The sequence below is a fragment of the Brachyhypopomus gauderio genome, chromosome 2 (genome assembly GCF_052324685.1).
Source record: "Brachyhypopomus gauderio isolate BG-103 chromosome 2, BGAUD_0.2, whole genome shotgun sequence".
Classification (NCBI taxonomy): Eukaryota; Metazoa; Chordata; class Actinopteri; order Gymnotiformes; family Hypopomidae; genus Brachyhypopomus; species Brachyhypopomus gauderio.
The window spans coordinates 1401625-1429571 of NC_135212.1; the positions used below are offsets into that span (position 1 = coordinate 1401625).

The following is a 27947-nucleotide window of genomic DNA, read 5'->3' on the forward strand; positions in this document are numbered from 1 at the left end:
CAACCTGAGAACACAAACCCAACTTCGTCTCACCTGCGTAGTCCCCTGACTTGTCCTCCACAGCTAGTCTCAGCGTCTCCTCGATGTGAGACCTGTCTCTCAAAATGGAGTCCGTCACCACCTCATCGTCCTCTGTAAGGGCCACAACACACATGCCTCAGTCAAAGGCGTCCCACACCGGACACATTTATGTCAAGCCTTCATTCGTCTGGACCCTTTTTCCATTCGCGTATACTAAAGCCCCAAAGTAATTTTCCCTGTGATTGACACTGTTGCTGTACCTGGATGTCAAGTGCTAAATGAACAAGAGGGTTTGTGTTTTCATAACATTACCCTCAGGAATTTAAAGACATGTTGATGAATGTGCCAAGTTCTTTCGAATGAGAAAAATATAATGCTGTTTTGCAAAGAAAGCTACAATAATGCATAAAGACAAAATTTGTCTCTTAAACCTCGACTATTGATAACTTAGGTTTTAGGTTATTCTATTCTGCCATCCTATGAATAACCAGGTGAATGGTTAAGCACTTTCAAATACATCCAACTCATTACAGGTTTCATCAGTAGCCATCAACAGTCTTTACAACAGTCATTTTTTAACACCTCTATTGGCAGGTGATGATCATATCACAGTGTCTTCTGTGCACTGTGACAAAAGAGACTCTGAGCCGTTTCCATATTTGAAAACCACCTAACACACAATTGCCTTGGCTTTGATCTGGCCTTTCTATAGCAACCAAAATCTAAAAATAAATTCAAACAGTGACATGATTTGAAGTAACCATAGTAGCATAATGCAAGGGAACTGTGAACTGTGGGGGACTCCCTAGTTTCATAACAGCCCCAAATCCTCTGGGTCAGCACCTCTCCCACAGGCCCACCCCCTCACCCCCTCACACCCCCCGCCCCAGACACCCCTTGCCCTTAGTCTCTAAATATATCCAAAATTGGGGACTCATCAGCCCAAGAAGAATGTTAGTGTGTCCCTACAAACATGCAAGGCTGTAATGGTCACTCTGAGATGTGTCTGGAATCAGGTTTCAGCCCGGCACTACGAGCATGACCAAATACGGGGTAACTGGCCCTAGTCCCCAGTTCTCACCTCTGTGCCTCTGTTCGCACTGGTATCTGGTTACGTTTCTCTACATAGTACAAAATACCTAAGTCAACACACTTACGCATCCTGCCCCAACTTTTATCCCAAAAATAGAACTTAGTTAAGATGAATATTAAATGATGCAGGGAGATATTTAAATCAAAGACCCCAAAGGCATACATTCCAGGATCTAACCTGCGTATAGACTTACTGAAATAAAGTTGTTAAAAATCTAAAAGAGAAAGTTAATTTGAACTGGGAGCATTTAATATCACAAAACATTATAAGGTACGATTAAGATCTGGTTATTTTACTTTATTTGAGAAATTCAACCACAGAAATGAAGAGTAACCCTACCCATTGTCTCAATAGCATCCTCTGCAAGACATACAGAAGATATTCTTCATATAACTGTGGAGTAAAGGATAATAAATTCAAACTGTTTTGCAATGTCACTGCAAATGGTATAGGCTGAAGGATGAAAACAAATCTTGGGTATTACTGTCTGTATGTCATGAATTACAATTACAAGCAAAAACAAAGGACCCTATTCAAGCCATGACAAAGTAATCATGTATTACAGCTGACAGCTGGTGTGGGACACTGTTATCAAACTGCTGAGCATCTCAAAAATTTATTTTTAATTTGAGTGCTGTAAATGTAATTTCTCATTCCTTAAATGTTTTTTTTTTTACATTTTTATAAGGTCTCAACTCCATATTAGAAACAATATCACCATTAATTAATGATAGTGGAATTGAGTTTCTAAGAATGACATCAAGTAATAACAAGTAAGTTATTTTAACTTGATGTGAATTTCTTCCATGGTATGTAGTACTTCACCATGCAACAGACCCCTGGTGCTAATTAACCCCCCAGACCCTCACCTGGGTGTTCTATAGTATCCATTAGCTTACGAAAAACCCACTTTCACAGTAGTTCCCATTGTTTTAAGTATCTTAGCCTATTGCACAACACTATAGTATACAACTGCAGTTCGGGATAAGGTCAGACTCTCTTAGGTCGTCACATTGCCAGGACTCTAAAGGAAGTGGCTTTTGATTACATCTTACTAGGAAGTTGTGCACACCCGGATAAGATGATATGTTTACGTGACTCAGTGTTTAGACAATGTTGTTTACATAAATGGGATTGCTTCATATAAATGACATCACATAGTAGGATTCTTTTTACAGTGTTCAGATTTTGTAGAGTAGACTTTTAATAGGCCAGATTAAGCTGCACTGGGGACAATCGGTGTGTATTACAGGATTATCAGTGGGGGATTAGCATGAACAGAGGGCAAGATAAGGACTGGACTACATTTGTGCCTATGAAAACTGGCTTAAAAATTACTGATACTGCCTGGAGCACAGAGCCTATGTAAGGGTATAATGTATTTATATATATTTATGAAAGGGAAAGAGTTGAAAAGTGTATCATTTTAGCATTAGATTACTATTTCCTGCATAATTGAGCAATTTTGTAATGGTACCATTGCAAAATGGAAAACATTTTTAAGTGGATTTGTGGAAAATGCTGAAGAATGTTACCTTACTGACATTTACTGACAACACTTTGAATGAACTTAATGAATGAGCTGTAAAAGGTTTGTTTACAAGCATATTAATTACAAACAATAGAGTTAAAGTGTTGGTGCCCCCAGAAATACAATGAATGAAAGGGATTCTGCCTCCACTTGTCCCACAGAGTGTGTCCCACAGAGTGTGTACCATAGAGTGTGTCCAACAGAGTGTGTACCATAGAGTGTGTACCATAGAGTGTGTACCATAGAGTGTGTCCAACAGAGTGTGTCCAACAGAGTGTGTCCCACAGAGTGTGTCCCACAGAGTGTGTACCATAGAGTGTGTCCAACAGAGTGTGTCCAACAGAGTGTGTCCCACAGAGTGTGTCCAACAGTGTGTCCAACAGAGTGTGTCCCACAGAGTGTGTCCAACAGTGTGTACCATAGTGTGTCCAACAGAGTGTGTACCATAGAGTGTGTCCCACAGAGTGTGTCCAACAGAGTGTGTACCATAGAGTGTGTCCCACAGAGTGTGTCCAACAGAGTGTGTACCATAGAGTGTGTCCCACAGAGTGTGTCCAACAGAGTGTGTCCCACAGAGTGTGTCCAACAGTGTGTCCAACAGAGTGTGTCCCACAGAGTGTGTCCAACAGAGTGTGTACCATAGTGTGTCCCACAGAGTGTGTCCAACAGAGTGTGTACCATAGAGTGTGTCCCACAGAGTGTGTACCACAGAGTGTGACATTCACATCACAGGATAACTACATCAAGCTCTCTCCCTTTTATATAAATGATATATACCTTTTCTATAAATGTATGCAAAAACAATTCTGCATCAGCATGTATCACTTTGCACAACAGCTCAAAAGTGATAATAATGTGTGCAGACAAAGAGGGCAGGATATCTAAATTAACCCTGCGTGTGCTGGGCCAGATGGGGTGAAGTCCTCACGTCTATTGCAGGAACCGTGGACCTTCGACGAGCTAGTCTCCTAGCAACCCAGTTGGCTTTGGAAAAAACACGGCTGTTGCAACAGCTCACCCTGATGGAATGCCTAATAGAAGAGCTGTAGCGTGGGGCTAGGGTTGGTCAAACACATGCTGCTGCCCTGGCTGAGACACACGGGGCTCCGAGCACAGCCTCTCCGCTTGCACTGCATTACGTCACCTACGAGCAGGGCTGTAAGAGCATCCACACACCGGTACCACTGCTTTGAGTGGAATGAAGTCAGAAAACACCTCACCTGGAAGACAAGTGGTCTGCTTTTAATATGATTTTAAAGGACCGATACGTTGCAATGTATGTACAGGTTCGAAATATACACTGCATTTCGAACCTACATCTAAACACTTAGGTTTTCCAGACAACCAAAAGGATTATGCACTGCATGGTGTGTTGGTTAATGACAGCTGAAAGAGGGATAGTCATCACGCCGGTACCAGAGTGAATCAGGGTCTATCCTGTTCACCCGGACACTTCCCCACAGATGGCATACAGCACAGATGGGACTTGAACCTGCTTTAACACTCACCTCCACAAAGTAGCTACAAAAGTGACTGCTAAATTAAAGTTGATATCTGTCCAGTATAATGCTGGTTTGTATGTATTAATTCATTGTTAATACATATATTATACATAAGACTCACTTTTTGTCTTAGCAGTCACTCAACGCAAAGGCAAACACAGACAATGTAGTATTTGTTTTAAATATTTTCATTTGGACCCTAGATTCAAATCTTCTACCATTGTGAAAAGGCCCCTGATCTGGCACATCAGATGGAGGCTTTTACTTTGCATGTTACTATGTTCCTCTGTGTAAAGCTATAAATCCCCCAGCTCAGATTCTACTAGCTGCACCCAAGAGGTAAATTCAATTACTGTTAACATGATTAGGGATGTGGGCGAGCCCTCCCTGAACCCAGAGGATTTACCATAAGCTAAATGCAGGTGCACACAACCTTTACAGTAGGCCATGGGTTTCCATGAAGAGCTGCAGAAGTCGTAGCAGTATTCCATTACAGGGTATCAACTCCAAAACAACCACAATAATAAACAAATAAACAACAACAAATACCCTTTAAAGACACCAGACAGTTTCTGATCCTTTGGATTTACCCTGTAAGACAAATATTTGTTTTCATTTAAAGCAGCCTAAAAGACCAATTGTAATTTTGAGTATTCTTTGGTCATGAAATGAACATTTCGATTGGACAAGCTGTGATGTGAACAGAAGAGGCCGGGCAGGGTGGCCAGCATGGATGGGAACAGGTGCTGAGGCTTTGAGAGCTGGTTTCGATCAAGGACAGAAATAGACGTACAATGGATCAAGCCATGAAACAGGGTGGCATGGAGACTTCAGCTCCTAATCAGAGTTCAGATAAGTAAGTTGTAACAGCACCTCTTTAATTTTCATACACACTACACGTTATGCTAATATACTGCTTGAGGTACAGTATACCGCATATAAATAGCTCCATGTATAAATACTTACATTATCTCATTCTTTTTTGCAAAATCAACTTGATCTACTAACAGATCCCTTGATGATACATTTCCCAATATGCATGAAAAGAGAATAAACATACATGAACTGGATATATGTATATTATATATATATATACATGCTGGGAAGCCATGATGTTCTGATGTCTGATGTTAAACCTGTAGCCAATAAACAGAAAAACCTTATGAACTCGAGTTCGAACGCTTTCTTTAAACCTAAAGACACGATGGCTGTCATCATGAACCCAGTATGACATGGGATTGAATTCCACTACCAGGACGATGGCTGGTAGGTGGTTCCACAAAGGGATTCCACCACTGAACACAGAGAACATCACAGGAGATGAGAGAATGTGGAATTAACACTATGCAAATGTTCTGATCAGATGACTGAGGTATTAAGGATGGGCTCTTTGCACATGTGTGTTTCCAAATCGTGTTGCGTCTGAGGGATACCCCTCTGCAGGCAGGACTGTGCATGCTTCCTGTACCAAACAGCGGTGAGAGCCTGTTCTGGTACAAGAAAAAATGACATCTTCCCTGAGTCACGGGCAGCCTGATGTAAAGGTTTAATCCAAATCAGTTCAGCAACGTAAACGTGGAATAAACAAATTACACTTCCCTCATTCCCATGAGGTTTTTTTAAACAAATTAATTCAAACAGGACTTACTGGGCCAAACCTACAACTCTATAGTATCTCCTGACCTAAGATCATTAGGGCTCTGGAGTTCACCGCAGCCCCGACAGATGACCGCAACAGGGTCAGAGGTCACCACATAGCTACATTAGGTCACCACATAGCCACATAGCTACATTATGGGCCCCTTTGCCTGCAGTAGAAGTCACCTTCATAATCACGTAGTACCCTACAGCAGGAGAGGTTATTAGGACTGCACCAAAATTTCATGACCGCAGTCAACACAAAAACAACAGATGCACACAACACTGCTTGCTCAGCAGATCTAATGAAACCACTGTGGTTGGCGACTAGAAGAGGAAACACATGACCCTCCTGCCCCACTGTAGAATGGCAGGAACACGATACTACGGGATCTACTGGAAACAATGCGAACAAAACGAGCTAACACAAAAAGACATCTGAGAAAACTGCATGCACAAATGATGGCTTTCTTCTTCTTTCCCGTAAACATGTTCTGTGCCACACAGGTAAAACGCTTGAATGTTAGTCCAGGGCAGAGGAACAGTGGAGCACAGGCTGATTATGTCACCATGGCTAAATAAGTTTTTATTAGCTCTGAAGCAATCTGAGAGGCGGCAGGTATCGTTTTCAATTGTGTGCTGGGGTATGTGCTGTGGCCTGGTGTTCCTGCTTCTCACAGTCCCACTACTTTATAGACGAGACCTTTGTCTGACGCTTCGCTATTTATGGCACTGCCACAGTGGGTGTTTTCAGCTCCTGTCCTGTTGGGTCCAAACAACCGTTGCATTAGGGATTTTTTCAAATCCACTTAAAATTAATCAGCTTGTTCATTTTGAAGCCTTTAGCGCAATCAAGGGCTGCAGAGCAGTTAAAACAATGCTATGGTCCTGTTGCACAAGAGATGCATGATCTTTAAACTCATTAACATGGATAATCAAGACTGACACTGTGAATTGTAAAGTCACGGGTGTAAATGGCCTGTGAACATGTGACACATTTGCATTTCTACAGATAAGGAAGCTTTGACTTTCACAACACATGTCTATCTTCTAATAATATTTCATAATAATTTTAGTTATTTATTTATAATAATATTTTATAAATTATAATAATCTTTTTTTCCTAATTCCAATTCAATTCAATTCGCTATCATTTAGAAGGTGAACACCATTCATAAGTACAGGCTGTGTGAGTAAGGACTGGGCTGGCCATCAGCACACACATTAAGATGGTCCCTCCTGTTAAAATAATGCATGTCCATATATGGGCAGCTGCTGAGGATAAAGTGTGATTGTGACAGTGCAGGGTGAGAGCAGCTGTGTAGTGTGTGGAGTGGCAGGGAGGGGAGGGGAGGATGGAGCCCTATAGTGAATAGTGTCCAGTTACAGGACACTTTCCAATCTTAGACACCTGATGGGAGCCTGGGATGTGAAGGCCCAAGCCGAGCCGTAAGGAAGCCAAGGACAGAACGAGGATAATGGGTCCTGCTAGAACACCACGACGGTAATGGGTCCTGAACACCACGAGGGTAATGGGTCCTGCTAGAACACCACGAGGGTAATGGGTCCTGAACACCACGAGGGTAAAGGGTCCTGCTAGAACACCACGAGGGTAATGGGTCCTGCTAGAACACCACGAGGGTAATGGGTCCTGAACACCACAAGGGTAATGGGTCCTGAACACCACAAGGGTAATGGGTCCTGCTAGAACACCACGAGGGTAATGGGTCCTGAACACCACGAGGGAAATGGGTCCTGCTAGAACACCACGAGGGTAATGGGTCCTGCTAGAACACCACGAGGGTAATGGGTCCTGCTAGAACACAACGAGGGTAATGGGTCCTGCTAGAACACAACGAGGGTAATGGGTCCTGCTAGAACACCACAAGGGTAATGGGTCCTGAACACCACGAGGGTAATGGGTCTTGCTAGAACACAACGAGGGTAATGGGTCCTGAACACCACGAGGGTAATGGGTCCTGCTAGAACACCACAAGGGTAATGGGTCCTGCTAGAACACCATGAGGGTAATGGGTCTTGCTAGAACACAACGAGGGTAATGGGTACTGCTAGAAGACCACGAGGGTAATGGGTCCTGAACACATCGTTGTAATGGGTACTGCTAGAACACCACGAGGGTAATGGGTCCTGATAGAACACCACGAGGTGAGAGACACCATCACCACCATCAGGTGTCTGCTAGAACACCACGAGGGTAATGGATCCTGTTAGAACACAACGAGGGTAATGTTTCCTACTAGAACACTACGAGGGTACTACGAGGGTACTACTAGAGCCCAAAAAGCTAAAGCGCGGGCAGGCCAGATGACTAAAGCAGGCGAGGAGTACACCGACTCCTCTGGAGCGTGGAAGATTGATTTGTGTTTCCAGCACTAAACAGAATCAAACATTAGTCTAAATGCAAAGTACTTTGCCAGCCAAAAGCCCTAGAGGTAATGTCAGGGAGGGCTGATAACAGTGTTAAGAACAATGAAGCCGAGGGACAAAAACTGGCAGAAGCAGCCAGGCGAGCTTCTGTGTCCGGCTCCTGTGTTCCTCTAGTCTCCAAGATCTAGGTCTTTCCATCAGCTGGTGTCATGCCTCAGGGCAGCTGACACACAATGCTGTTGAGCGAAACCCAGCCATACCAAAATACCCCAGCTCTGGCTCAGACGCCAGCCCTGCCTCCGACAGCCCCATGCCCGGCTTTTTAAGGGACGTGTGGCCCTGCATTAAAAATAAACCAAAATTGAGCATTAACCAAGTGCGTAGTTCTCAAGAGTGCCTGTCTGGATAAGGATGAGCCTCCTGAAACATTGCATCCCGAGTGCAGACATGGAAGACATATCGGAGTGGATATATTTGCAGGCTGAGATTTTTAAATAACTCAGGCCAGTGGCAACATATAGAACTGGGTGACACAGCCAGGGTTCGACCGCGCGACCCGTCGTGCATGTGCGGTTCAGTTCACGGTCCCACACGGCCTCCGTGACCCGCAGGAGCCCGCCATGCCTTTACAGCCGCAGTGCAGAAGTCAAAGTGCAATCGGTCACATCCTCAGGACCAATACCACTTCATGGGCCAAGGAAGACAGCTATGTCTTCACACAGGTGACTCAGCATTCATCAGCTCCCAAAGTCAAACCGTCTGTCTCAGATGTTAACGAAATGTTCAGCGTTTACGCCAGTGCCGGGTCAAACGTTTTGATAAACTCACTTATGCTGAGGAGTCCTAAAAACTAAAAACAAACTTGGCCAAAAGAGAACAGTTCCATTGTGGCTCCTCTTGGCAACATCGAGCTTGAAGCCTCTATTTAAAAAATGTGATACAGCTACAACTTTGAAAAGGTACACGAACAAGCCGAGCGACAGCAGCAGAAACTCTTAATAAAGTGCTAAAAGCGTTTTTTACCTGGTTTGGCCAAGGCCAGTAGGAAGAAGAAACACCAGATCAACACTAAGCCCTTCATGTTGGCTGCCAGGAGAACTCTGATAGCCTCGCTCACTATATATACCATCCGCAGAAGGTCAAGGGGCACGCAGCACAGGCAGGGCACCCCGGAGGGCTCTTGTGTCAGCACGGGTGGGGGGGCTTGGAGCACAGGCCCCACAGCAGAGTGGCATGCCACTGAAGACCTTACTCACACCGACAGCTGACTGTCTCTTTTAGATGCGCTGTTATTACGCCTGTAAACGAAAGGGACACGGCCACCCCGATGCCCGTTCTACAAGAGGACTAGGGGAAAAAATACATATTACAATTAATAATACATTTTGTTAGACTCAGAAGTGTGACAAAAGGAATAGAAATGTAGCCCAGCAGTCATAACTTTAATTTATGAGAACAAGTTTAATTGAATGTTCTAATCTGTGTGCTTTTTTGTCAGACTAGTCTGGTTTAGTTTAATTCAGTCAGCATAAATTTATATATATATATATATATATATATATATATATATATATATAATACACACACACACACACACACACGTGCCCATGTAATTCTAAACCAAGTGAATCAATGTAGTGATCAGTGACCCACTGAATCGGTGGAAGAATAGAATAGGCATTATTAGGACCTGCTTACAAGGAAATCACACTAAAACATCCCATACATACAGTGTTTCACCGTTTCACTCAAAAACCCTTGACTCTCCTGTTAGGTTCACTATGGTATAAAGTTTAAAAGCTGATGTATTTGAGAGAGCTGAAGCAACACTGGTGCGCCGGACATGTCTTGGCTGCTCTGGGGAGCTTCATTAGATAAATATATCAGTGCTGTATTTACCCATGTAGAGCCTGTGTATCTGGCACAAAATACTGAAGGGCAGTCATGGTCTGGTGGTTAGGGAACTGGTCTTGTGACCGGAGGGTTGCAGGTTCGATTCCCAGACCTGAGGCCATGACTGAGGTGCCCCTGAGCAAGGCCCATATCCCTCAATTGCTCACTTGTATAAAAATGAGATAAAAATGTAAGTCACTCTGGATAAGGGTGTCTGCCAAATGCCATAAATGTAAAATGTAAATGTAAAATGAAGGGTTCAGCACTTCTCTGAAGAGCTTGTTCAAAGCAGGCTGTTCCATGTAGCTGTTCATTCCATCATTACCAGTTCCAGTAATATTGGTAATAATCACCTTTCAGATTTAAACCTTTAACACTGTACAATCAATGTTGTGCTATTAACATTTGTTTACAGTACGTCAGATCCCAGTTCACAAGGTTCGTTCTTAAGACCTCATTATTTCAGTTTAATGGTCAACTTTTCCATTATGTTGACATCGTGATCATTCAACGTCTGTAATAGCTGATGAACCTGTTGTACAGGAGAACTGTTCACTTTACTTATATTAATCACTGCATTGATGGGGATAACGCTTTTAACAACAAAAAACGGGGATGACGCTTTTAAAAATGGGATTAAGGGTGTTTCCAACTGTCGTCATTTTCTGTTGGAGTTGTTTAAGCATCTTAGGTACCTAGAAAACTTCTATATACATTTATAATTGTTATTATTATTATTGTAAAGCATATATTTCTAGGTAAATCCCCATGCTTCATTAAAACAGACAATAAGGAAATGACCACAGTGCGACTATGACTTGTAAAAAACGAAGTACAAACTTTATTATTCTGTCTTTACAAAAGGCACAAGCCTCTTTTCCCCAGTTTTTTTTTTCTTTAAAAAAATGAGAACAAAATATAATAGCTTCTGAACCAGATACGCCCAACCACGAAAACAAAACGAAACGAAAAATTGAAGAACAAAAAGGAGGGGTGGATGAAGGGATGAAGAGGGTGGCGGAATGAAAGACGGTTGAGTCTTGAGCCTACAGACCTACAGACATACAGACCTACAGACATACAGATGGTGAGGTGCAGCAGGGCAGGGTCACAACACGCTCCACAGCCGGGTGGTTCGGACACACGGCAAAGAAAAAAAAAAAAAACAACAAAAAACAAAAAAACAAAAAGAGCTTCGACTGAGGAGGCGTCCCTTGAAAAAAACGAGAGACGCCCCCCCATAAGAGTTAAGTGCTTCAGATTCATAATTACACACCGCTGGCGAAACCCTCACACACCCAAACCTTCCAATGCAGCTCTCAAGTGTTTTACAGACAGCTGCAAGAAGAAAACAAAAACCCCAACTAAAGTAAACAAAACAGAGACACCCTGTGGCTTCGGTAGAGGAAATGTTGAGATCTGAAAGCTTTCTGAGCTTTTATGGGCACACAAAACCATTAGAAAGGGGGGAAAAAAAGACAAGACCAGCCTCCACGGCTAAAACTACCCATTACTTGAATTTAAAAATATATATGTATATGCGAATATATATATTTTTTCATATATCTCAGCTCCGTCTATGACCTAACTGGCCCGTTCTTTTGGAAGCCCTGATTCTCAGCAGGCAACACTGAAGCCTGACTGAGGGGTCCAGTGAGCCAGTGTGCTGACAGCATTTGATAGATCCTGAAGGACAAGCAACCTGTCCAGCAGCAAAGGAGTCCCTGTAACACCGGGGGGGAGGACGCACTTTCGTTTTTTTTTTTCAGTCAAATTCATACACAGATTCGTCTCATCTCTGCTCCCAAATCACAAAAATAAAAGTCACACGATAAAAGAAAACGCTGCATTCGCAGGTTTGAGTGGAGTCAAATGGAACATGAAGACGGTGGTAGATCATTGTGGAATGTCTGGGGTTGGTGCCTGTGCACACGACAGGAACCTCGGAATGGGGCAGGGAGGGCAGGATGGGTCAGTTTAAACCCTCTCAGCTTAACGCCAACCGAGTGTGTGTTTGTGTGGGGGGGACACGTCTGGGCTCTGCTGAGTGCCAAGGCCAGGGCTGATATAAAGCTAGACCCCGTGTCCCTCTACACCGCAAAGCTGGGATAAGGCAAGACGCCGTCTCTCTCCACACACCTGGGTGAGGTCTGAAACAGTCTTCTCTCCCTCCCTCCCTCCCTCCCTCTCTCCCACAGGGAACAGGAAGCTCATGTTATCACACGGCTCCAATCTGGAGAGCCAAGGCTATAAGGGAACAACAAGCCCAGAGGCTCAATGGCACTGTGTGCAGGAACGCCACTAAAGACCACAGGCGGCCCACTGGCGCCGGGGCAGCAGACCACTGGATGCATAGAGCAAGTGTGCAGGGTGTGGGAAGGCCTGTCCACCCAGTGCAGCGGTCGGCAACAGCATAGGCCACGGAGTCAGTGAAACTGCCCTCGGTGGGGAGGGGGCAGACGGGTATCTAGAACATCCTGGAAACCTCGAGGCCGTGCCTGTGGGGCAGGTCGTCTCAAGGACGACTCGAGCCAACAGCCGTCGAGGCTCCTGCGTAGACCGGAGGCGGGGCTAGCACAGAGGTGTGGGCGTCGTCACCTCCGCCTCCCGAAACCCGGCGGAGAGCGAGAGTCTCGGGCCGCGAGCCGGCAGACGAGCTACTGGCGAAGTGCCGCACGGGTCCTTCTGCGGGTGCCAGCCAGCGCCGGATAGCTTATTCAAATCGGAGACACAAACCGGCCCAAAGGCTGGACCAGAACCAAAAAGGCCAAATAACGGGGGTTTGACGTGGTGGGAAAAGGGAGGGGCCGTGTCACTCCCACGTGCTGTGTGTACTGGAAACCCAGCCAGTGTGAGTGTGAGTGACAGTAAGTGCACAGTGGAACCCCCCCCCCCCTCCACACACACACACCTCCCTTCCCCTTTATACTTTGTTTAATTTTACAAAGTGCACAAAGCAGCAACGATCTTTGGCCCTCCATGAGAACAACCAATGGTTGCACTGCTAGGCAGGGACACGAGGACCCCCCCACCCCACCCCACCCCACCATGAAAGATGCCATTTCCTCTAAAGATTCAAAGCCAAGGGAATGATAAGTTTGGCTTCTGAAGTCAGGTACGCTCACAGTGGTGCTGTAAAAAAATTATAAAAAAAACAAAAATAAGCCTTTTCTATGACAGAAAGAACAGAGGGATGTTTACAAACGTTCAATGGGGAGATGAGAATTTTAAAGCGGGAGAGGAGTACAGTCTTTAGGTATGCTCTTCCTCCAATCAGAGCAGTTTCCCCATCCAGGGGCGGGACTTCAGAAGATGTGGATAAAAGAATGGGTCAGAGACAGTAAGGCCTGAATCAGAGAGCTCCGCCCTCTCCCGAGCAGACTGCAGGGGGCAGTAGAGGACAGACCTGTGAGGGTATTAGCTGACTGGGTTCCTGGTGTGGCCCATGATGGAGGAACAAAAATGCTTCTGAATGTAACTGAAAGCCTGCGAGTGCAACCAGAGCGGCAGCATGGGTAAGAGAGATATGGGAATCTGGTGTACTGCGCACGTGTGTGTGTGTGTGTGTACATGTGATAGAAAGATAGGCTGATTACTTAGTTATGTTTAAAACATTTTGTTCAGTGAAATCTTGATTGAATCCCTTTAGGTCTGTTAACACTATCCTATTCCATTCTGTATGTCTATATGAGCGAGAGAGAGAGAGAGAGAGAGAGAGAGAGAGAGAGAGAGAGAGAGAGAGAGAGAGAGAAAGAGGGAGGAGTTTGTGGGAGGGCCCTCCCTATGCCCAACCCTCTTCGCCCCATTACTGACATGGACCTATCAGATGGACCAATCAGTGCGGACCAATCAGAGCGCTTAACAGTCCTCTGACCCTTCATTATCGGAGGCGGTGTCAGAGTCCGCGGTGTCCGTGACGACACGTCCGGGGGTGACGATGACCACACGACGCTGCTCTTCGTCAGGTACACTCATCTTCTCCTGCGTACCCTCAATGTGCTGGATGGCCTAGAGTAGCAGACACACAAATGAAGGTTTACCTCAAAGACAGATTTTATTGTGAGATCGATGAAACTGGCAACACTACATTTATTTCAATATTTGCCACATGGACAAATGGCTGCTCCTCTCATTAGAGCTGCACATAACTGACGTTGGCCACCAGGTGACACTATTGTGCCAGTCTCAAAGACCCTTTACCTGCACAATGGTGTCCAAGTTCTGTCGTGAGGTGGATGCCGTGTTGATGACAGAGGCGGGGCCCATGGTTACCACGTTGACGTGATGGGGAGGGGGAGGCAACGTGGGAGCGGGGACTATAACCGTGGCGTGGTGAGTGGGGGCAGGAGGTGTGGGCGGGGAGAACACCTGAGAAACACAGATGACCCAGAGTCACTTCACAGCACAAAGGCCCCACATGTACCGGTGAACGGCCAAATAGCTCGCGCTTTCTACCTGGAAACAAGGTGAGCGTGGCATTTTTACAACAGACGGTCATAAAACATATGATCCACTGGTGCCCTCTAGTGGATTGTGTACAGCACTGTACATGTGCATCCTTAGATTACCTTCTGGGTAGTTCTGGATAATTCGTTAATGAGGGAGTTTAAACTAGGGCTAATGACTAATCCAATAATCTTTCATTAATCAATTTATACTTTTGATCAGAGTTTTACTCTACACTTAAAATGTGTCATTTTGCACAAAATGCAAAAATGTTATGCACCCACATAAGAACCCTCTTTCTTGTCAAAAATCTTTCTGCAGTTTCTGCAACCTAGTGAGTTCTACCTCTCCTTCTGTACTTCCAGGCCCAGAGCATCTACGTGCTAACCACAAACACCAGAAATACTGGAACCATTTTCACACATTCAAGACAAGTGAGAAAAACTCATTATATGTCCTTTCAAAGACACAGATATTTCTACTGAAGCGGTGAAATCCGCATTCACCGTAGACTTCCAAGGCCTTTAGCTCACTGAGGCCTTTTCTTCCTTTGTTAATGGAAAACACTGTAAGGAGTTGCAGAGTTACAGAGTGCAAAATGTCCTGCTGTGAATCTCCGCAACTTTGGAAGCCCCAGGCGGGGCGGGGCGCAGGACAGACAGCTCTGCTGGGCTGATGAAGGTTGCATCCTCTTCAGGAGTCCTGCATCACGGTCTGCATATTCGGTTTTGTTTTTCATCAAGCAGACAGATGAATATACATGTTTTGTTTTTTCCGGTAATGTAGGAAACCGTTTTCACCTTTTATCATCCTCCGTCGCTAATTTCAACCAGTCCCTGGCTGCAACGGCCAGCTTAACTAAATGAAGAGGAAGTGGTTGTGGCCGTTGTGGAAGTCATGTAACGGGACTGGTTCAGCACTAGTGATGTGGCCGTTGTGGAGGTCATGTAACGGGACTGGTTCAGCACTAGTGATGTGGCCGTTGTGGAGGTCATGTAACGGGACTGGTTCAGCACTAGTGATGTGGCCGTTGTGGAGGTCATGTAACGGGACTGGTTCAGCACTAGTGATGTGGCCGTTGTGGAGGTCATGTAACGGGACTGGTTCAGCACTAGTGATGTGGCCGTTGTGGAGGTCATGTAACGGGACTGGTTCAGCACTAGTGATGTGGCCGTTGTGGAGGTCATGTAACGGGACTGGTTCAGCACTAGTGTTGTGGCCGTTGTGGAGGTCATGTAACGGGACTGGTTCAGCACTAGTGATGTGGCCGTTGTGGAGGTCATGTAACGGGACTGGTTCAGCACTAGTGATGTGGCCGTTGTGGAGGTCATGTAACGGGACTGGTTCAGCACTAGTGATGTGGCCGTTGTGGAGGTCATGTAACGGGACTGGTTCAGCACTAGTGATGTGGCCGTTGTGGAGGTCATGTAACGGGACTGGTTCAGCACTAGTGATGTGGCCGTTGTGGAGGTCATGTAACGGGACTGGTTCAGCACTAGTGATGTGGCCGTTGTGGAGGTCATGTAACGGGACTGGTTCAGCACTAGTGATGTGGCCGTTGTGGAGGTCATGTAACGGGACTGGTTCAGCACTAGTGATGTGGCCGTTGTGGAGGTCATGTAACGGGACTGGTTCAGCACTAGTGATGTGGCCGTTGTGGAGGTCATGTAACGGGACTGGTTCAGCACTAGTGATGTGGCCGTTGTGGAGGTCATGTAACGGGACTGGTTCAGCACTAGTGATGTGGCCGTTGTGGAGGTCATGTAACGGGACTGGTTCAGCACTAGTGATGTGGCCGTTGTGGAGGTCATGTAACGGGACTGGTTCAGCACTAGTGATGTGGCCGTTGTGGAGGTCATGTAACGGGACTGGTTCAGCACTAGTGATGTGGCCGTTGTGGAGGTCATGTAACGGGACTGGTTCAGCACTAGTGATGTGGCCGTTGTGGAGGTCATGTAACGGGACTGGTTCAGCACTAGTGATGTGGCCGTTGTGGAGGTCATGTAACGGGACTGGTTCAGCACTAGTGATGTGGCCGTTGTGGAGGTCATGTAACGGGACTGGTTCAGCACTAGTGATGTGGCCGTTGTGGAGGTCATGTAACGGGACTGGTTCAGCACTAGTGATGTGGCCGTTGTGGAGGTCATGTAACGGGACTGGTTCAGCACTAGTGATGTGGCCGTTGTGGAGGTCATGTAACGGGACTGGTTCAGCACTAGTGATGTGGCCGTTGTGGAGGTCATGTAACGGGACTGGTTCAGCACTAGTGATGTGGCCGTTGTGGAGGTCATGTAACGGGACTGGTTCAGCACTAGTGATGTGGCCGTTGTGGAGGTCATGTAACGGGACTGGTTCAGCACTAGTGATGTGGCCGTTGTGGAGGTCATGTAACGGGACTGGTTCAGCACTAGTGATGTGGCCGTTGTGGAGGTCATGTAACGGGACTGGTTCAGCACTAGTGATGTGGCCGTTGTGGAGGTCATGTAACGGGACTGGTTCAGCACTAGTGATGTGGCCGTTGTGGAGGTCATGTAACGGGACTGGTTCAGCACTAGTGATGTGGCCGTTGTGGAGGTCATGTAACGGGACTGGTTCAGCACTAGTGATGTGGCCGTTGTGGAGGTCATGTAACGGGACTGGTTCAGCACTAGTGATGTGGCCGTTGTGGAGGTCATGTAACGGGACTGGTTCAGCACTAGTGATGTGGCCGTTGTGGAGGTCATGTAACGGGACTGGTTCAGCACTAGTGATGTGGCCGTTGTGGAGGTCATGTAACGGGACTGGTTCAGCACTAGTGATGTGGCCGTTGTGGAGGCTGCGGTCGGGGGTGTGTGTGTGTGTGTGTGTGTGTGTGTGGACGCGTCACCTGTGGGCTGCGGTCGGGTGTGTGTGTGTGTGTGTGTGGGAGCGTCACCTGTGGGCTGCAGGTGGGTGTGTGTGTGGGCGCATCACCTGTGGGCTGCAGGTGTGTGTGTGTGTGTGTGGGAGCGTCACCTGTGGGCTGCAGGTGGGTGTGGTCTCTCTCTCCATCTGCTCCTTCTGGTGCAGGCGGAGCAGCGTCTGCGTCTGCACCTGCTGCTCTTGCACCTGCTGGGCAATCACCTTCAGCTTCTCAGGGTACAGGTGAGCATCCAGAGAGCGGATCTGCGCACACACACACACACACCAGAACTCTCATCTGGAGGCAGGCGTGGTTCCCGGAGTGTGTGAAATGCTGACAGGGACACTTCCCCAAGGAGACCGGTGGGAGGGGGCGGGGCCACGGGGTTCACAGTTTGCATATCAAAAGCATGATGCTCAAAGTCAAATGCAACTCGTTAGGCGCAGTGTGCATGTCAAGCAACCGAGTCAGTTCACCAGCGTGTTGCCTGTATGTCACAGTACAGTGTGTTTATTGAGAAAGGTGCTGTGTAATAACAGTAACAGTGTATTCAAGTGTATAATTATAATAACAACTAATACTAAATATCCACACAGGCATAAACAAACATTTGGACAGCCATTAAGAGTGGGAATTAAGATTAAGATGCCCCTCTCTAGGTGCAATCAGTGCCTTGGTGAGGAAGACCTTGGTGAGGAAGACCTCCTCACCTGCTCCTCTAGCATCATCCTCACGGAGCGCTCCTTCTCCAGCTGCTGCCGCAGCTCAATCATCTCCCGCCGTATGTCCTCCACCTTCTCCTCCTCCAGGATGTCCGGAGAGCCGATGCCCTCGTCCTTCTCCTCCGCACGCCTCCTCTTTGGTGACGAGCCGCTGAACTCCTGAAGGGGGGGTAGTCACACTAATGTTCAAAGGCTCTTCATTACTGACCGTCCATGCAAGAAACGTTTCAGGAAGCGCCTATAAGCCCCAGTGACCAATTAAAGATTATAGTTCACTGGCTTTGTGAAATATCTAAATCTATTCTATGTTCGAGGAAATTATATTCCTCACACTAGGCCAACCTTAACATAAATGCCACAATTTCAGTACAAGGGTCATTTAGCCATTAGACACCTGAGGATCGATTGATATCTGGTGACCTAAGAGTCAACTGCAAAAGAGACAGAGACAGGTCCAGGACTGACGGGTCCAGGACTGACGGGTCCAGGACTGACCTGAATGAAGCGTTTGAGCTGCGTGTTCTGCTGCAGTAGCCGCGTCTTCTCCTGCTCCAGAGAGAAGATGTACTCGGCGGTCTGCTGCAGGATTGCGGCCTGAGAGGGAGGAGAGGGCGGGGGGGGGGGGGATCACGTTACAGCGTTCTCCAGCATCCTCACGTAATGGACTGTGTGCTCTCCACTCCAGTCTTAGACTGGAGAGCACCTAGATCAGAAAGAATGTACCGTTGTCTCAGATGTTATAAGAACATTCTGAACTGCTAGCAATTATAGCAACTCTCTTCAGTATTCAAGATGGTGAGAGTTTCTATTAACTCTCACCATCATTTTGGCCTATACAATGTCAGATATTTGTGGACTGCTTTAATGAAGCAAATTATTTTTAAGCTACTGAGGTAATTATTACTTGAAATGACTAGTTGTTCAATGAGCACGTTCCATTTTAGTTTGTAAAATCGATTTCAGCGTTTATGTACACTGCCCTCAAATGGACAGACATGCAATTACAACTTCAAATCATGCAACAACTACAACTTTGACCAAAAACAACAACAACTTTAAACTCTTAGCAGAACAAAAATAAACATTCCCCACCTGCTGCACATGAGAAGATGAGAACTTTCAAATATTTAGAGACCCAAGAGACCGTTAATTAATTTCAATCATTAATTTCATTTTTTATACTAATAATTTGGGATTTTTTTTTAATGGTATAAAAATTATACTATAAATTACATAATAATAGCTGTTTCAGGATCAGTTGTTTAAGGAGTGGGTGTGTATGTCTGTTGAACACACTGTTCCAGGATCAGTTGTTTAAGGCGTGTGTGTGTGTGTTGAACACTCAGGCCTCACCTTGCTCAGCTTCTCTCCGTCGCTGTGTGGTATGAGTGTTTTGAGGGACTGGAAGCCAGCGTTGATGCTCTGCATGCGTCTGCGCTCGTTGCTATTGGCGATTTCCCTGCGAATGCGCCGCTCCTGGTCCCGCGCCGTCTCCGGGGTGAGGGGGATGTTCGCTAAACTGCAAGAAACACGGAGCGGTTTATCCTCTAGTGAAGCGCAGGAGATGCCTGAGGCACCACAGCAACCAGCAGTGTGGGCTGTGGGGATACAAGCTAATGGGTTTTACCACAAACGTTGAATGACTGAGCATCATGGGAAGAAGAGCACATGGACACACGTTTTTTGTTGTTTCCTTTCTTGCTGAACATCCAGACACGGCTCATTCATAATTAGCCTTTTCTTGCACTGACTCAGAAACAAAAGGGCTTGAACGTAAATATGTAAGCGCTCACGTTTACGGTAAATTATTCCCTACCCAGAAGCCCTAGCTCAAACCAGTGGGCGCTGCTCACACAAACACAGCAGGGAAGAGGGAAAGCCCCAACGGTGAGTGTGTGTAAAAGCTTTTCCAGCTGGTTCAGAGAAAACACGAACAACTGATGGGGATCAATGGGGTCTGGGTATGTGTTTTAGTGGTAGAGGGGTACGGGGGTCTGGGTATGTGTTTTAGTGGTAGAGGGGTACGGGGGGTCTGGGTATGTGTTTTAGTGGTAGAGGGGTACGGGGGGTCTGGGTATGTGTTTTAGTGGTAGAGGGGTACGGGGGGTCTGGGTATGTGTTTTAGTGGTAGAGGGGTACGGGGGGTCTGGGTATGTGTTTTAGTGGTAGAGGGGTACGGGGGGTCTGGGTATGTGTTTTAGTGGTAGAGGGGTACGGGGGGTCTGGGTATGTGTTTTAGTGGTAGAGGGGTACGGGGGGTCTGGGTATGTGTTTTAGTGGTAGAGGGGTACGGGGGGTCTGGGTATGTGTTTTAGTGGTAGAGGGGTACGGGGGGTCTGGGTATGTGTTTTAGTGGTAGAGGGGTACGGGGGGTCTGGGTATGTGTTTTAGTGGTAGAGGGGTACGGGGGGTCTGGGTATGTGTTTTAGTGGTAGAGGGGTACGGGGGGTCTGGGTATGTGTTTTAGTGGTAGAGGGGTACGGGGGGTCTGGGTATGTGTTTTAGTGGTAGAGGGGTACGGGGGGTCTGGGTATGTGTTTTAGTGGTAAAGGGGTACGGGGGGTCTGGGTATGTGTTTTAGTGGTAGAGGGGTACGGGGGGTCTGGGTATGTGTTTTAGTGGTAGAGGGGTACGGGGGTCTGGGTATGTGTTTTAGTGGTAGAGGGGTACGGGGGTCTGGGTATGTGTTTTAGTGGTAGAGGGGTACGGGGGGTCTGGGTATGTGTTTTAGTGGTAGAGGGGTACGGGGGGTCTGAGTATGTGTTTTAGTGGTAGAGGGGTACGGGGGGTCTGGGTATGTGTTTTAGTGGTAGAGGGGTACGGGGGTCTGAGTATGTGTTTTAGTGGTAGAGGGGTACGGGGGGTCTGGGTATGTGTTTTAGTGGTAGAGGGGTACGGGGGGTCTGAGTATGTGTTTTAGTGGTAAAGGGGTACGGGGGGTCTGGGTATGTGTTTTAGTGGTAGAGGGGTACGGGGGGTCTGGGTATGTGTTTTATGGCGCATTTCCACTAGGGCCTGCTTGGCGCGGTACGGTTCGATTCGCGACGGTTTGTGAGTGTTTCCATTAGTACCAGTACCCTGTGAGCCGGCCCCTTTGGGTACTATTTTCGTACCGACTCGCTCGAGGTTCTAACCGTTCCGAAGCGGTACAGTTCTGTGACGTGGAGTAACAGCATGACACTGATTGGCCAGGGAGTGTCGTCACAGGTTGCGTCAGGAGAGCGACTCCTCCGCTATGCTATGGACTCCTCAGCCATTTTTAAAACCCAAGGAGCGAAGTCTGTTCCCTGGTCAAACGCCGAGGTACAAACCTTTCTGTTAATAATCAGCGATCAAAAAATCCAGGGCGAACTGGACGGGGCCACTAGAAATGTAAAGGTTTTTAGCGAGGTTTCCGCGCTAATGGCCACTCATGGCTACCAGCGGTCCGTTCAGCAGTGCCGGTCGGTCCAAGCTAAAAAAGCTTAACGCGATTACCGGGCGGTGAAGGACCATAACGGACGCAGCGGAGCAAACCGCAAAGACTGGAAATGGTTCCAGCAAATGGATGTCATATACGGTCACCGGCCAGCCAGTAACGGAAGAGAAAACGTGCTGGACATTGTCGGTGCTGGAGGCCACGGAGAATGGTGAGTGTATTGTGATTTCACAGTTTTACTAGGCTCGTAAAAGATGTAATATGAACGTAATATGAACGCATCTATTGTAAACGCAGGAATTTAGAGCTGTGTTTGTAGTTAATGTTACCACCACAGTCACTACTGTACAATAGCTAGCTCTTAGCCTTGCTAGTTGCTAGTTAGCTGTAGCCATAAACACAGCATGAGCAGCGATGACGTGCTACACATTTTGTGCAGTTACGCTATATTGTTGTTGCTTTCACGGGAATGCTTGTGTTTAATATTTGTTATTTTTTACGTTCAAGATTCCCCTTCCACTGACGAGGCGAGCGGAGTTGGCGGAAAATGTTTCCTTCAACCGGGTTTTCCTCGGGGTGTTTGGCGAACTTGTGAACACCATGCGAGACAGACGCCAGTAAAAGCACACAAAATGTTGCTTGTAGTACTATAAATATTTATTTCATATAAAGCTATACGTATATATTTGCTTTTTGCACTTTTTTAAAACTATAACTATATTATTTACATATGTTGTACTTTAAATATCTATATTTCATAATAAAGTTTGATTTCATTTGATTGTATGACTGATGCTTTTTATGCAGGGTGTGTTCAGCCTGTTTGAGTAATACCAAATTATTATCAATAATTAGAGCAACCACATACAATAATGAAGATAAAGATAAATAAGATACAATAATGCTATGTGTTAAGGGGCGTCGACCGGTGTTGTGGTCGTATACAAATGATGTCACGACTCTACAACCCGCGCGCCAACAGCGACTCCACCCACATTGGGGTGGTTCACCATTGTAATGGAAACACAACGCGACCGTACCGTTCCGTTGCGAATCGACCCGTACCGAACCGTACCGCGCCAAGCAGGCCCTAGTGGAAATGCGCCATTAGTGGTAGAGGGGTACGGGGGGTCTGGGTATGTGTTTTAGTGGTAGAGGGGTACGGGGGGTCTGGGTATGTGTTTTAGTGGTAGAGGGGTACGGGGGTCTGGGTATGTGTTTTAGTGGTAGAGGGGTACGGGGGTCTGGGTATGTGTTTTAGTGGTAGAGGGGTACGGGGGGTCTGGGTATGTGCTTTAGTGGTAGAGGGGTACGGGGGGTCTGGGTATGTGTTTTAGTGGTAAAGGGGTACGGGGGGTCTGGGTATGTGTTTTAGTGGTAAAGGGGTACGGGGGGTCTGGGTATGTGTTTTAGTGGTAGAGGGGTACGGGGGGTCTGGGTATGTGTTTTAGTGGTAGAGGGGTACGGGGGGTCTGGGTATGTGTTTTAGGGGCAGAGGGGGTACAAGGGGTCAGAGTATATGTTTTAGGGATAGAGGGTACAGGGTAGGGCTGCACGATTAATCGTATTTTTATCGTTATCGCGATGTGAAGTTTCACGATAAACACATCGAAAGAGCCACGATAACTCCTTGAATAACAGCAAACTCTAATTGCGTTATCCTCGTCCAGCAATAGAGGGAGCTATTCGCGCTGCAGACTATGATCACGTGACGTAAGTAGGCAAGAGGCAGAGTGAGGCAGAGTTGCCAGGTTCGCGGTTTTCACGCCAAATTGGGCTTGTTTGAAAATCCAGCCGCGGGTAAAAATTCTGGGGCCGCGGGGTGCGGTTTTTTGGGCTACTTTTGAGTTGGGCTACTGCGGAAGTTACAAGTCAACACTAAGAATCGATCGCGATATAATACTTAATTTGTCTCCAGTTCACACTCGCAACACCCCCCCCCCCCCCCGCCGACAACTTACACTCGCAGATTTTGTGCGGAAAACTTTTGTAGGACCTGGCAACCCTGGAGTGGGGTGAACACGCTCATCAGACACGCGATTTGGTTTAAGCCTGGTTTACACTTGATGCGGCGCGAGGGTCCGGGAGGCGAAAATAACGTAATCGCGGTGGCTTCGCCCGTGTGCAATTGCCTCGCGCGCTGTCGATTCACGAGGTCGTGCACCTCTCGAATTTTGTACGTTCGCGCGCGCCGAGTCTCGGCGCAATGAGAACAGTCATGTTTGCAGGGTTCATACACCTATACAAGGTGAAATTCAAGCACTTGTATGTCACTTTCAAGGTCCATTTCAATAATTCCCAGCACGTTATTGAATTAAATATTTATACATATACTCTAATGATTCGAAATAATTCGCTTTTTTATCACATTATTTAATGTTATTATTTATTTAAAGTTCGCGCGCGCCGCGTCTCGGCGCAATGAGAACAGTCATGTTTGCAGGGTTCATACACCTATACAAGGTGGAATTCAAGCACTTGTATGTCACTTTCAAGGTCCATTTCAATAATTCCCAGCACGTTATTGAATTAAATATTTATACATATACTCTAAATGATTCGAAATAATTCGCTTTTTTTATCACATTATTTAATGGATATTTATTTTCAAAACGCCCAATCTTAACGTCTTCACGTTCTCTCATGTTTCGTCCTGGAATTACAAGAGGCTCGTATTTGTTAACGTAATACAAGAGAATTGTTCAGTCAGACAGATATTTGTTGTGAAACAAAGTAGTTACAATTTCAAGCCTTTTCAAATACTTTAGCCTAAATTCCAGCACTTTCAAACCTGAAACACAAAGCAACATTAAAATTGGTCAGGTAAAAGTTCATTCCCCTGTATTTGAGGGGTGTTTTTTTTATACTACTAGGCCTACATATCGTTTCGGACAACACTGCAAAGAATGTGACACGGCAAGATTAAACGCTTCCGCCGTTCGCGGAGGTTAACGAGGTGTGCGGAGTCGCTCACTCGTGAAAGTATAAACCTAGATTGAATCTATTGTTGAATAAACCTGCAAAATATTTGGAATTATTCTGGATTCATTACACAGTAAAAAACAAAACAAATTAACGTACTGCTGTTCAGAGAGACACTACATTTCTGTATTTTAATCTTAATTTATCGTGGTTCACATCGATATCGGGATATCCAACAACGTTATCGCACATCGCAATTCTAGTCCATATCGTGCACCCCTAGTACAGGGGCACTGGGTGTGTGTTTTAATGGTAAAGGGAGTCTGGGTGTGTGTTTTAGGGATAGAGGGGGTTATAGGGGGCCTTGGTGTGTGTTTTGGGGTAAATCTATTGGTGCTTGCTTGGATTCCAAACAATACAACATCAACAGGCAGTGCAAATGACAACAAACAGGCACCACGCAAACACCTACAGTCACTCTACAGACTACAGGCACCACGCAAACACCTACAGTCACTCTACAGACTACAGGCACCACGCAAACACCTACAGTCACTCTACAGACTACAGGCACCAGGCAAACACCTACAGTCACTCTACAGACTACAGGCACCACGCAAACACCTAGTCACTCTACAGACTACAGGCACCACGCAAACACCTACAGTCACTCTACAGACTACAGGCACCAGGCAAACACCTACAGTCACTCTACAGACTACAGGCACCACGCAAACACCTAGTCACTCTACAGACTACAGGCACCACGCAAACACCTACAGTCACTCTACAGACTACAGGCACCACGCAAATACCTACAGTCACTCTACAGAATACAGGCACCACGCAAACACCTACAGTCACTCTACAGACTACAGGCACCACGCAAATGACTGAAAGCAGAGTGTACCACCAGAGATCTGGATATATGAGGGATGAGGGAGAGTTTAATGGATACTAAAGGAGTTGTTGCTATAGCAATGAAATGAGAAAACTTGTGGAAAAATAAATTTATTACACTCTCAGAACTTTACAACTCCATGCGATGAAATATGAATCTACTAATATGAACATAAACGGATTTATTCTCCTAGAACTTCAGAAGTACTTTGCTGGCACAGCTGTTGAAGAGCCTCCGTCATAAACTTGCTGTTTCTCTGGAAACCGCATGTACTGCAGTGCAATTTTTACTACCCTTCCTCACTTTATTTATTAATATACTGCATGTGTGTACACACATTTTATATATTTAATATCAGTTTGCAAAATGGACATATTGCCTTAAACAGAAATTATTGAAGTACTTATGACTATACAAGACTATAACCTATAAATCTATGAAAGCAACAATTAAGATCAACAGTGTTCCTCCATGTCAGCCAATTGCTTAATTTTATAGTACTGTTGTGCTCAATTTTCAAAAAGTAAATGGGTATTTTAATCCTGTGGTGCATTGCAAGTGCGATCAATTAAGTAAACACTTGCAAACAGGTTTATGCATGAAATAAGTTAATTTACCCTTTAATTAAACCACAAGTTTACTTTTTTCCTAGCACTACACATCTCAATCAACTGTGGACATTTTAAAATGTTCAGTGTGACTGTTTGAGTTCCTACTGTGAATGATCAGACTATGAAATTGGAAGTCAAACGTCAGAAGAAAAATGTTTGTGTTTTCCATAAAACTTCACAGACTGTAAAGTGTACACTGTAAAGTGTACAAACAAATATTTGTTATTTCAAAAACAATAACTGGGAGACAGATCGACAAACAGGGAGGCAAACAAATTGATAAAGAAATTGCACTTTTCACATTCACGTGAACGAAGCCTTAGCACTACATTGCCCACAATGCTCGGCGCCACCTACAGCGATCTGCCCGCCTCCCTTTCGAGAAAGGATTGCAGACGCATTGACGGGCCTTCCTCAGCACACACACCCCCTTATAAAAAAACATTTATTAATTTACGACTACGCTACTCTCTGCCTTTTTTTCTTTCGCGATCGAAAAAAATGACATCGAATTATCCCGAGATGGTTTTTTGGCCAAATAAAATCGTGTTCAAAAACACAAATTCCAGCCCTCCGCCATTACAACAATGCGAGCCGACAGCTTCCTCCACGTTCGTCCATGCGGCAGCGTGGCAGGGCTACGGGAATAAAGACGCAGTCCGACGGGCCACCACGCCAACACGCGCACGTCGACCCATTCTAACGCTCGAGGCTCGGTTCTGGTTCTGGAACGTAAATCACGCGCCACGCGCGACTTGTGATAATTGTACATTAGACGAAGTGAGAATTACACGACGCCAAATCCTGAGTGTAGCACCAGCCACAAGCATGGCCGCACTGCCCACAATAAGTTGAGCCCGCTCTCCCGACCCAGCCAACGGCGCCCTGCTCGACCTCAACTTCGCCCAAAAACATTTACTTGCACTCGTTTGGTGCCACACAAGTTGAAAACATAGAAAACGGTCGTGAAATGTGATTAAACGCTTCTCGAAATCCATCCATTGATTTGGAATCGCCTTGCAACAGATCAGCGGCGTGGTGTGCATGGAACCACGTGGTTTATGTTTGTTACACACTAAATGTATCGATTTCGCCAAGATATTTGAAAAGTAATAGTAATTCTACAGAGCACAGTTTTTCAAGTACACTCCTAATATTCAATTCATCCCACAAATGAGAGTTTATTGGGAGTATTACCCGTCTTACTACAAGGGAATCGTCCGTGTACACAATAACATACAAATCAGATCAAGCGTGTGGCCACACTACGGCTGTTTGGCGGGGGATTAAAGCATAAAGTATGCTTCATTACGGACTTTCACGCGTGGAGAATAAACGTGCACACATACCTACACAAGCCACCTATGACTTCTTTCTCCGTTTTCCTAAAATGTTGCAAGGAGGGCACCTTCTGTGCTGGTACCATGAAATACTCCATGCTTTCGTCTCCAGCTTTGAGTCCTCGATTCTTCTAATATTTTTCCTTATTTTGAATAACCGTGCCTTCTAAAAACAGACTCCCGAGCAACTGCGCATTTAATTAGTCAAATTTGGAATATCCTTCTGGCTTTACAGTCCTTTGCATATGAATGTAAGGTTAGCTGAGCGATAAGAGTTGTAATGTTAGTCTAGTCCCAGCTGATGGGGTTCCCTGGTAGTGTGTGGCGCTCTCTCGACCTCCCTCCCCTCTCTCTCTCTCTCCTTCTGCGTGTACGCCTCTGTGTGTATTTGCAGCTGATCGGATGTCTTTCAAGGCGGGAAACAGCTGGTAGGAATCACGCAGCACTACCGAAAAAGCCTCCTTCCGCGCAACAACACACTGTAAACAAAGGACTATTTTAAACGATATTCGCATCATATTTTGAGCAAGCGGCCAAACGTTCAACGATTTACAAACGACAACGGCATATTTTACGATATCGTTCAGAACGTCGATCACGTTTTACGTTTGTTTTAACGCTGGTTGTAAATGTAAATAAA

At 46.0% G+C, this 27947-nt stretch overlaps 2 protein-coding genes across 3 annotated transcripts in view; both read right to left on the reverse strand.

Annotated features, from left to right (window-relative positions):
* The window catches only part of srl (sarcalumenin), a 34129-nt gene extending 24799 nt beyond the window's left edge, over positions 1–9330 (reverse strand). For both annotated transcript variants that reach the window (XM_076981870.1, XM_076981860.1), the window contains exons 1-2: positions 9197–9330; positions 34–132 (exon numbers count right to left, since the gene is read on the reverse strand). In XM_076981870.1, coding sequence (XP_076837985.1) covers positions 34–132; positions 9197–9302 — 205 coding nt within the window. In that variant the 5' untranslated portion in view covers positions 9303–9330. The remainder of the gene's footprint in view (positions 1–33; positions 133–9196) is intronic.
* A 1552-nt stretch (positions 9331–10882) lies between these two features.
* On the reverse strand, positions 10883–27697 carry tfap4 (transcription factor AP-4 (activating enhancer binding protein 4)). The gene is made up of 7 exons (XM_076981963.1): positions 27317–27697; positions 19469–19634; positions 18611–18709; positions 18104–18274; positions 17507–17656; positions 14267–14434; positions 10883–14074 (listed from the first exon to the last, which is right to left on the reverse strand). The coding sequence occupies exons 1-7, from the start codon at positions 27403–27405 to the stop codon at positions 13925–13927; spliced, it is 993 nt and encodes a 330-aa protein (XP_076838078.1). The 5' UTR covers positions 27406–27697; the 3' UTR covers positions 10883–13924.
* Positions 27698–27947: the final 250 nt, after the last annotated feature.

What these genes read in the sequence shown, in the direction of transcription:
- tfap4 (XM_076981963.1), bottom strand. Translation starts at nt 27,405, where the DNA reads ATGGAGTATTTCATGGTACCAGCACAGAAGGTGCCCTCCTTGCAACAT. An exon ending in GGATGATGCTAGAGGAGCAG is followed by an intron (nt 17,657 to 18,103) that starts GTGAGGAGGTCT and finishes GTGTGTGCGCAG; the next exon opens with ATCCGCTCTCTGGATGCTCA. An exon ending in ACTTGGACACCATTGTGCAG is followed by an intron (nt 14,075 to 14,266) that starts GTAAAGGGTCTT and finishes CTGCTACTCTAG; the next exon opens with GCCATCCAGCACATTGAGGG.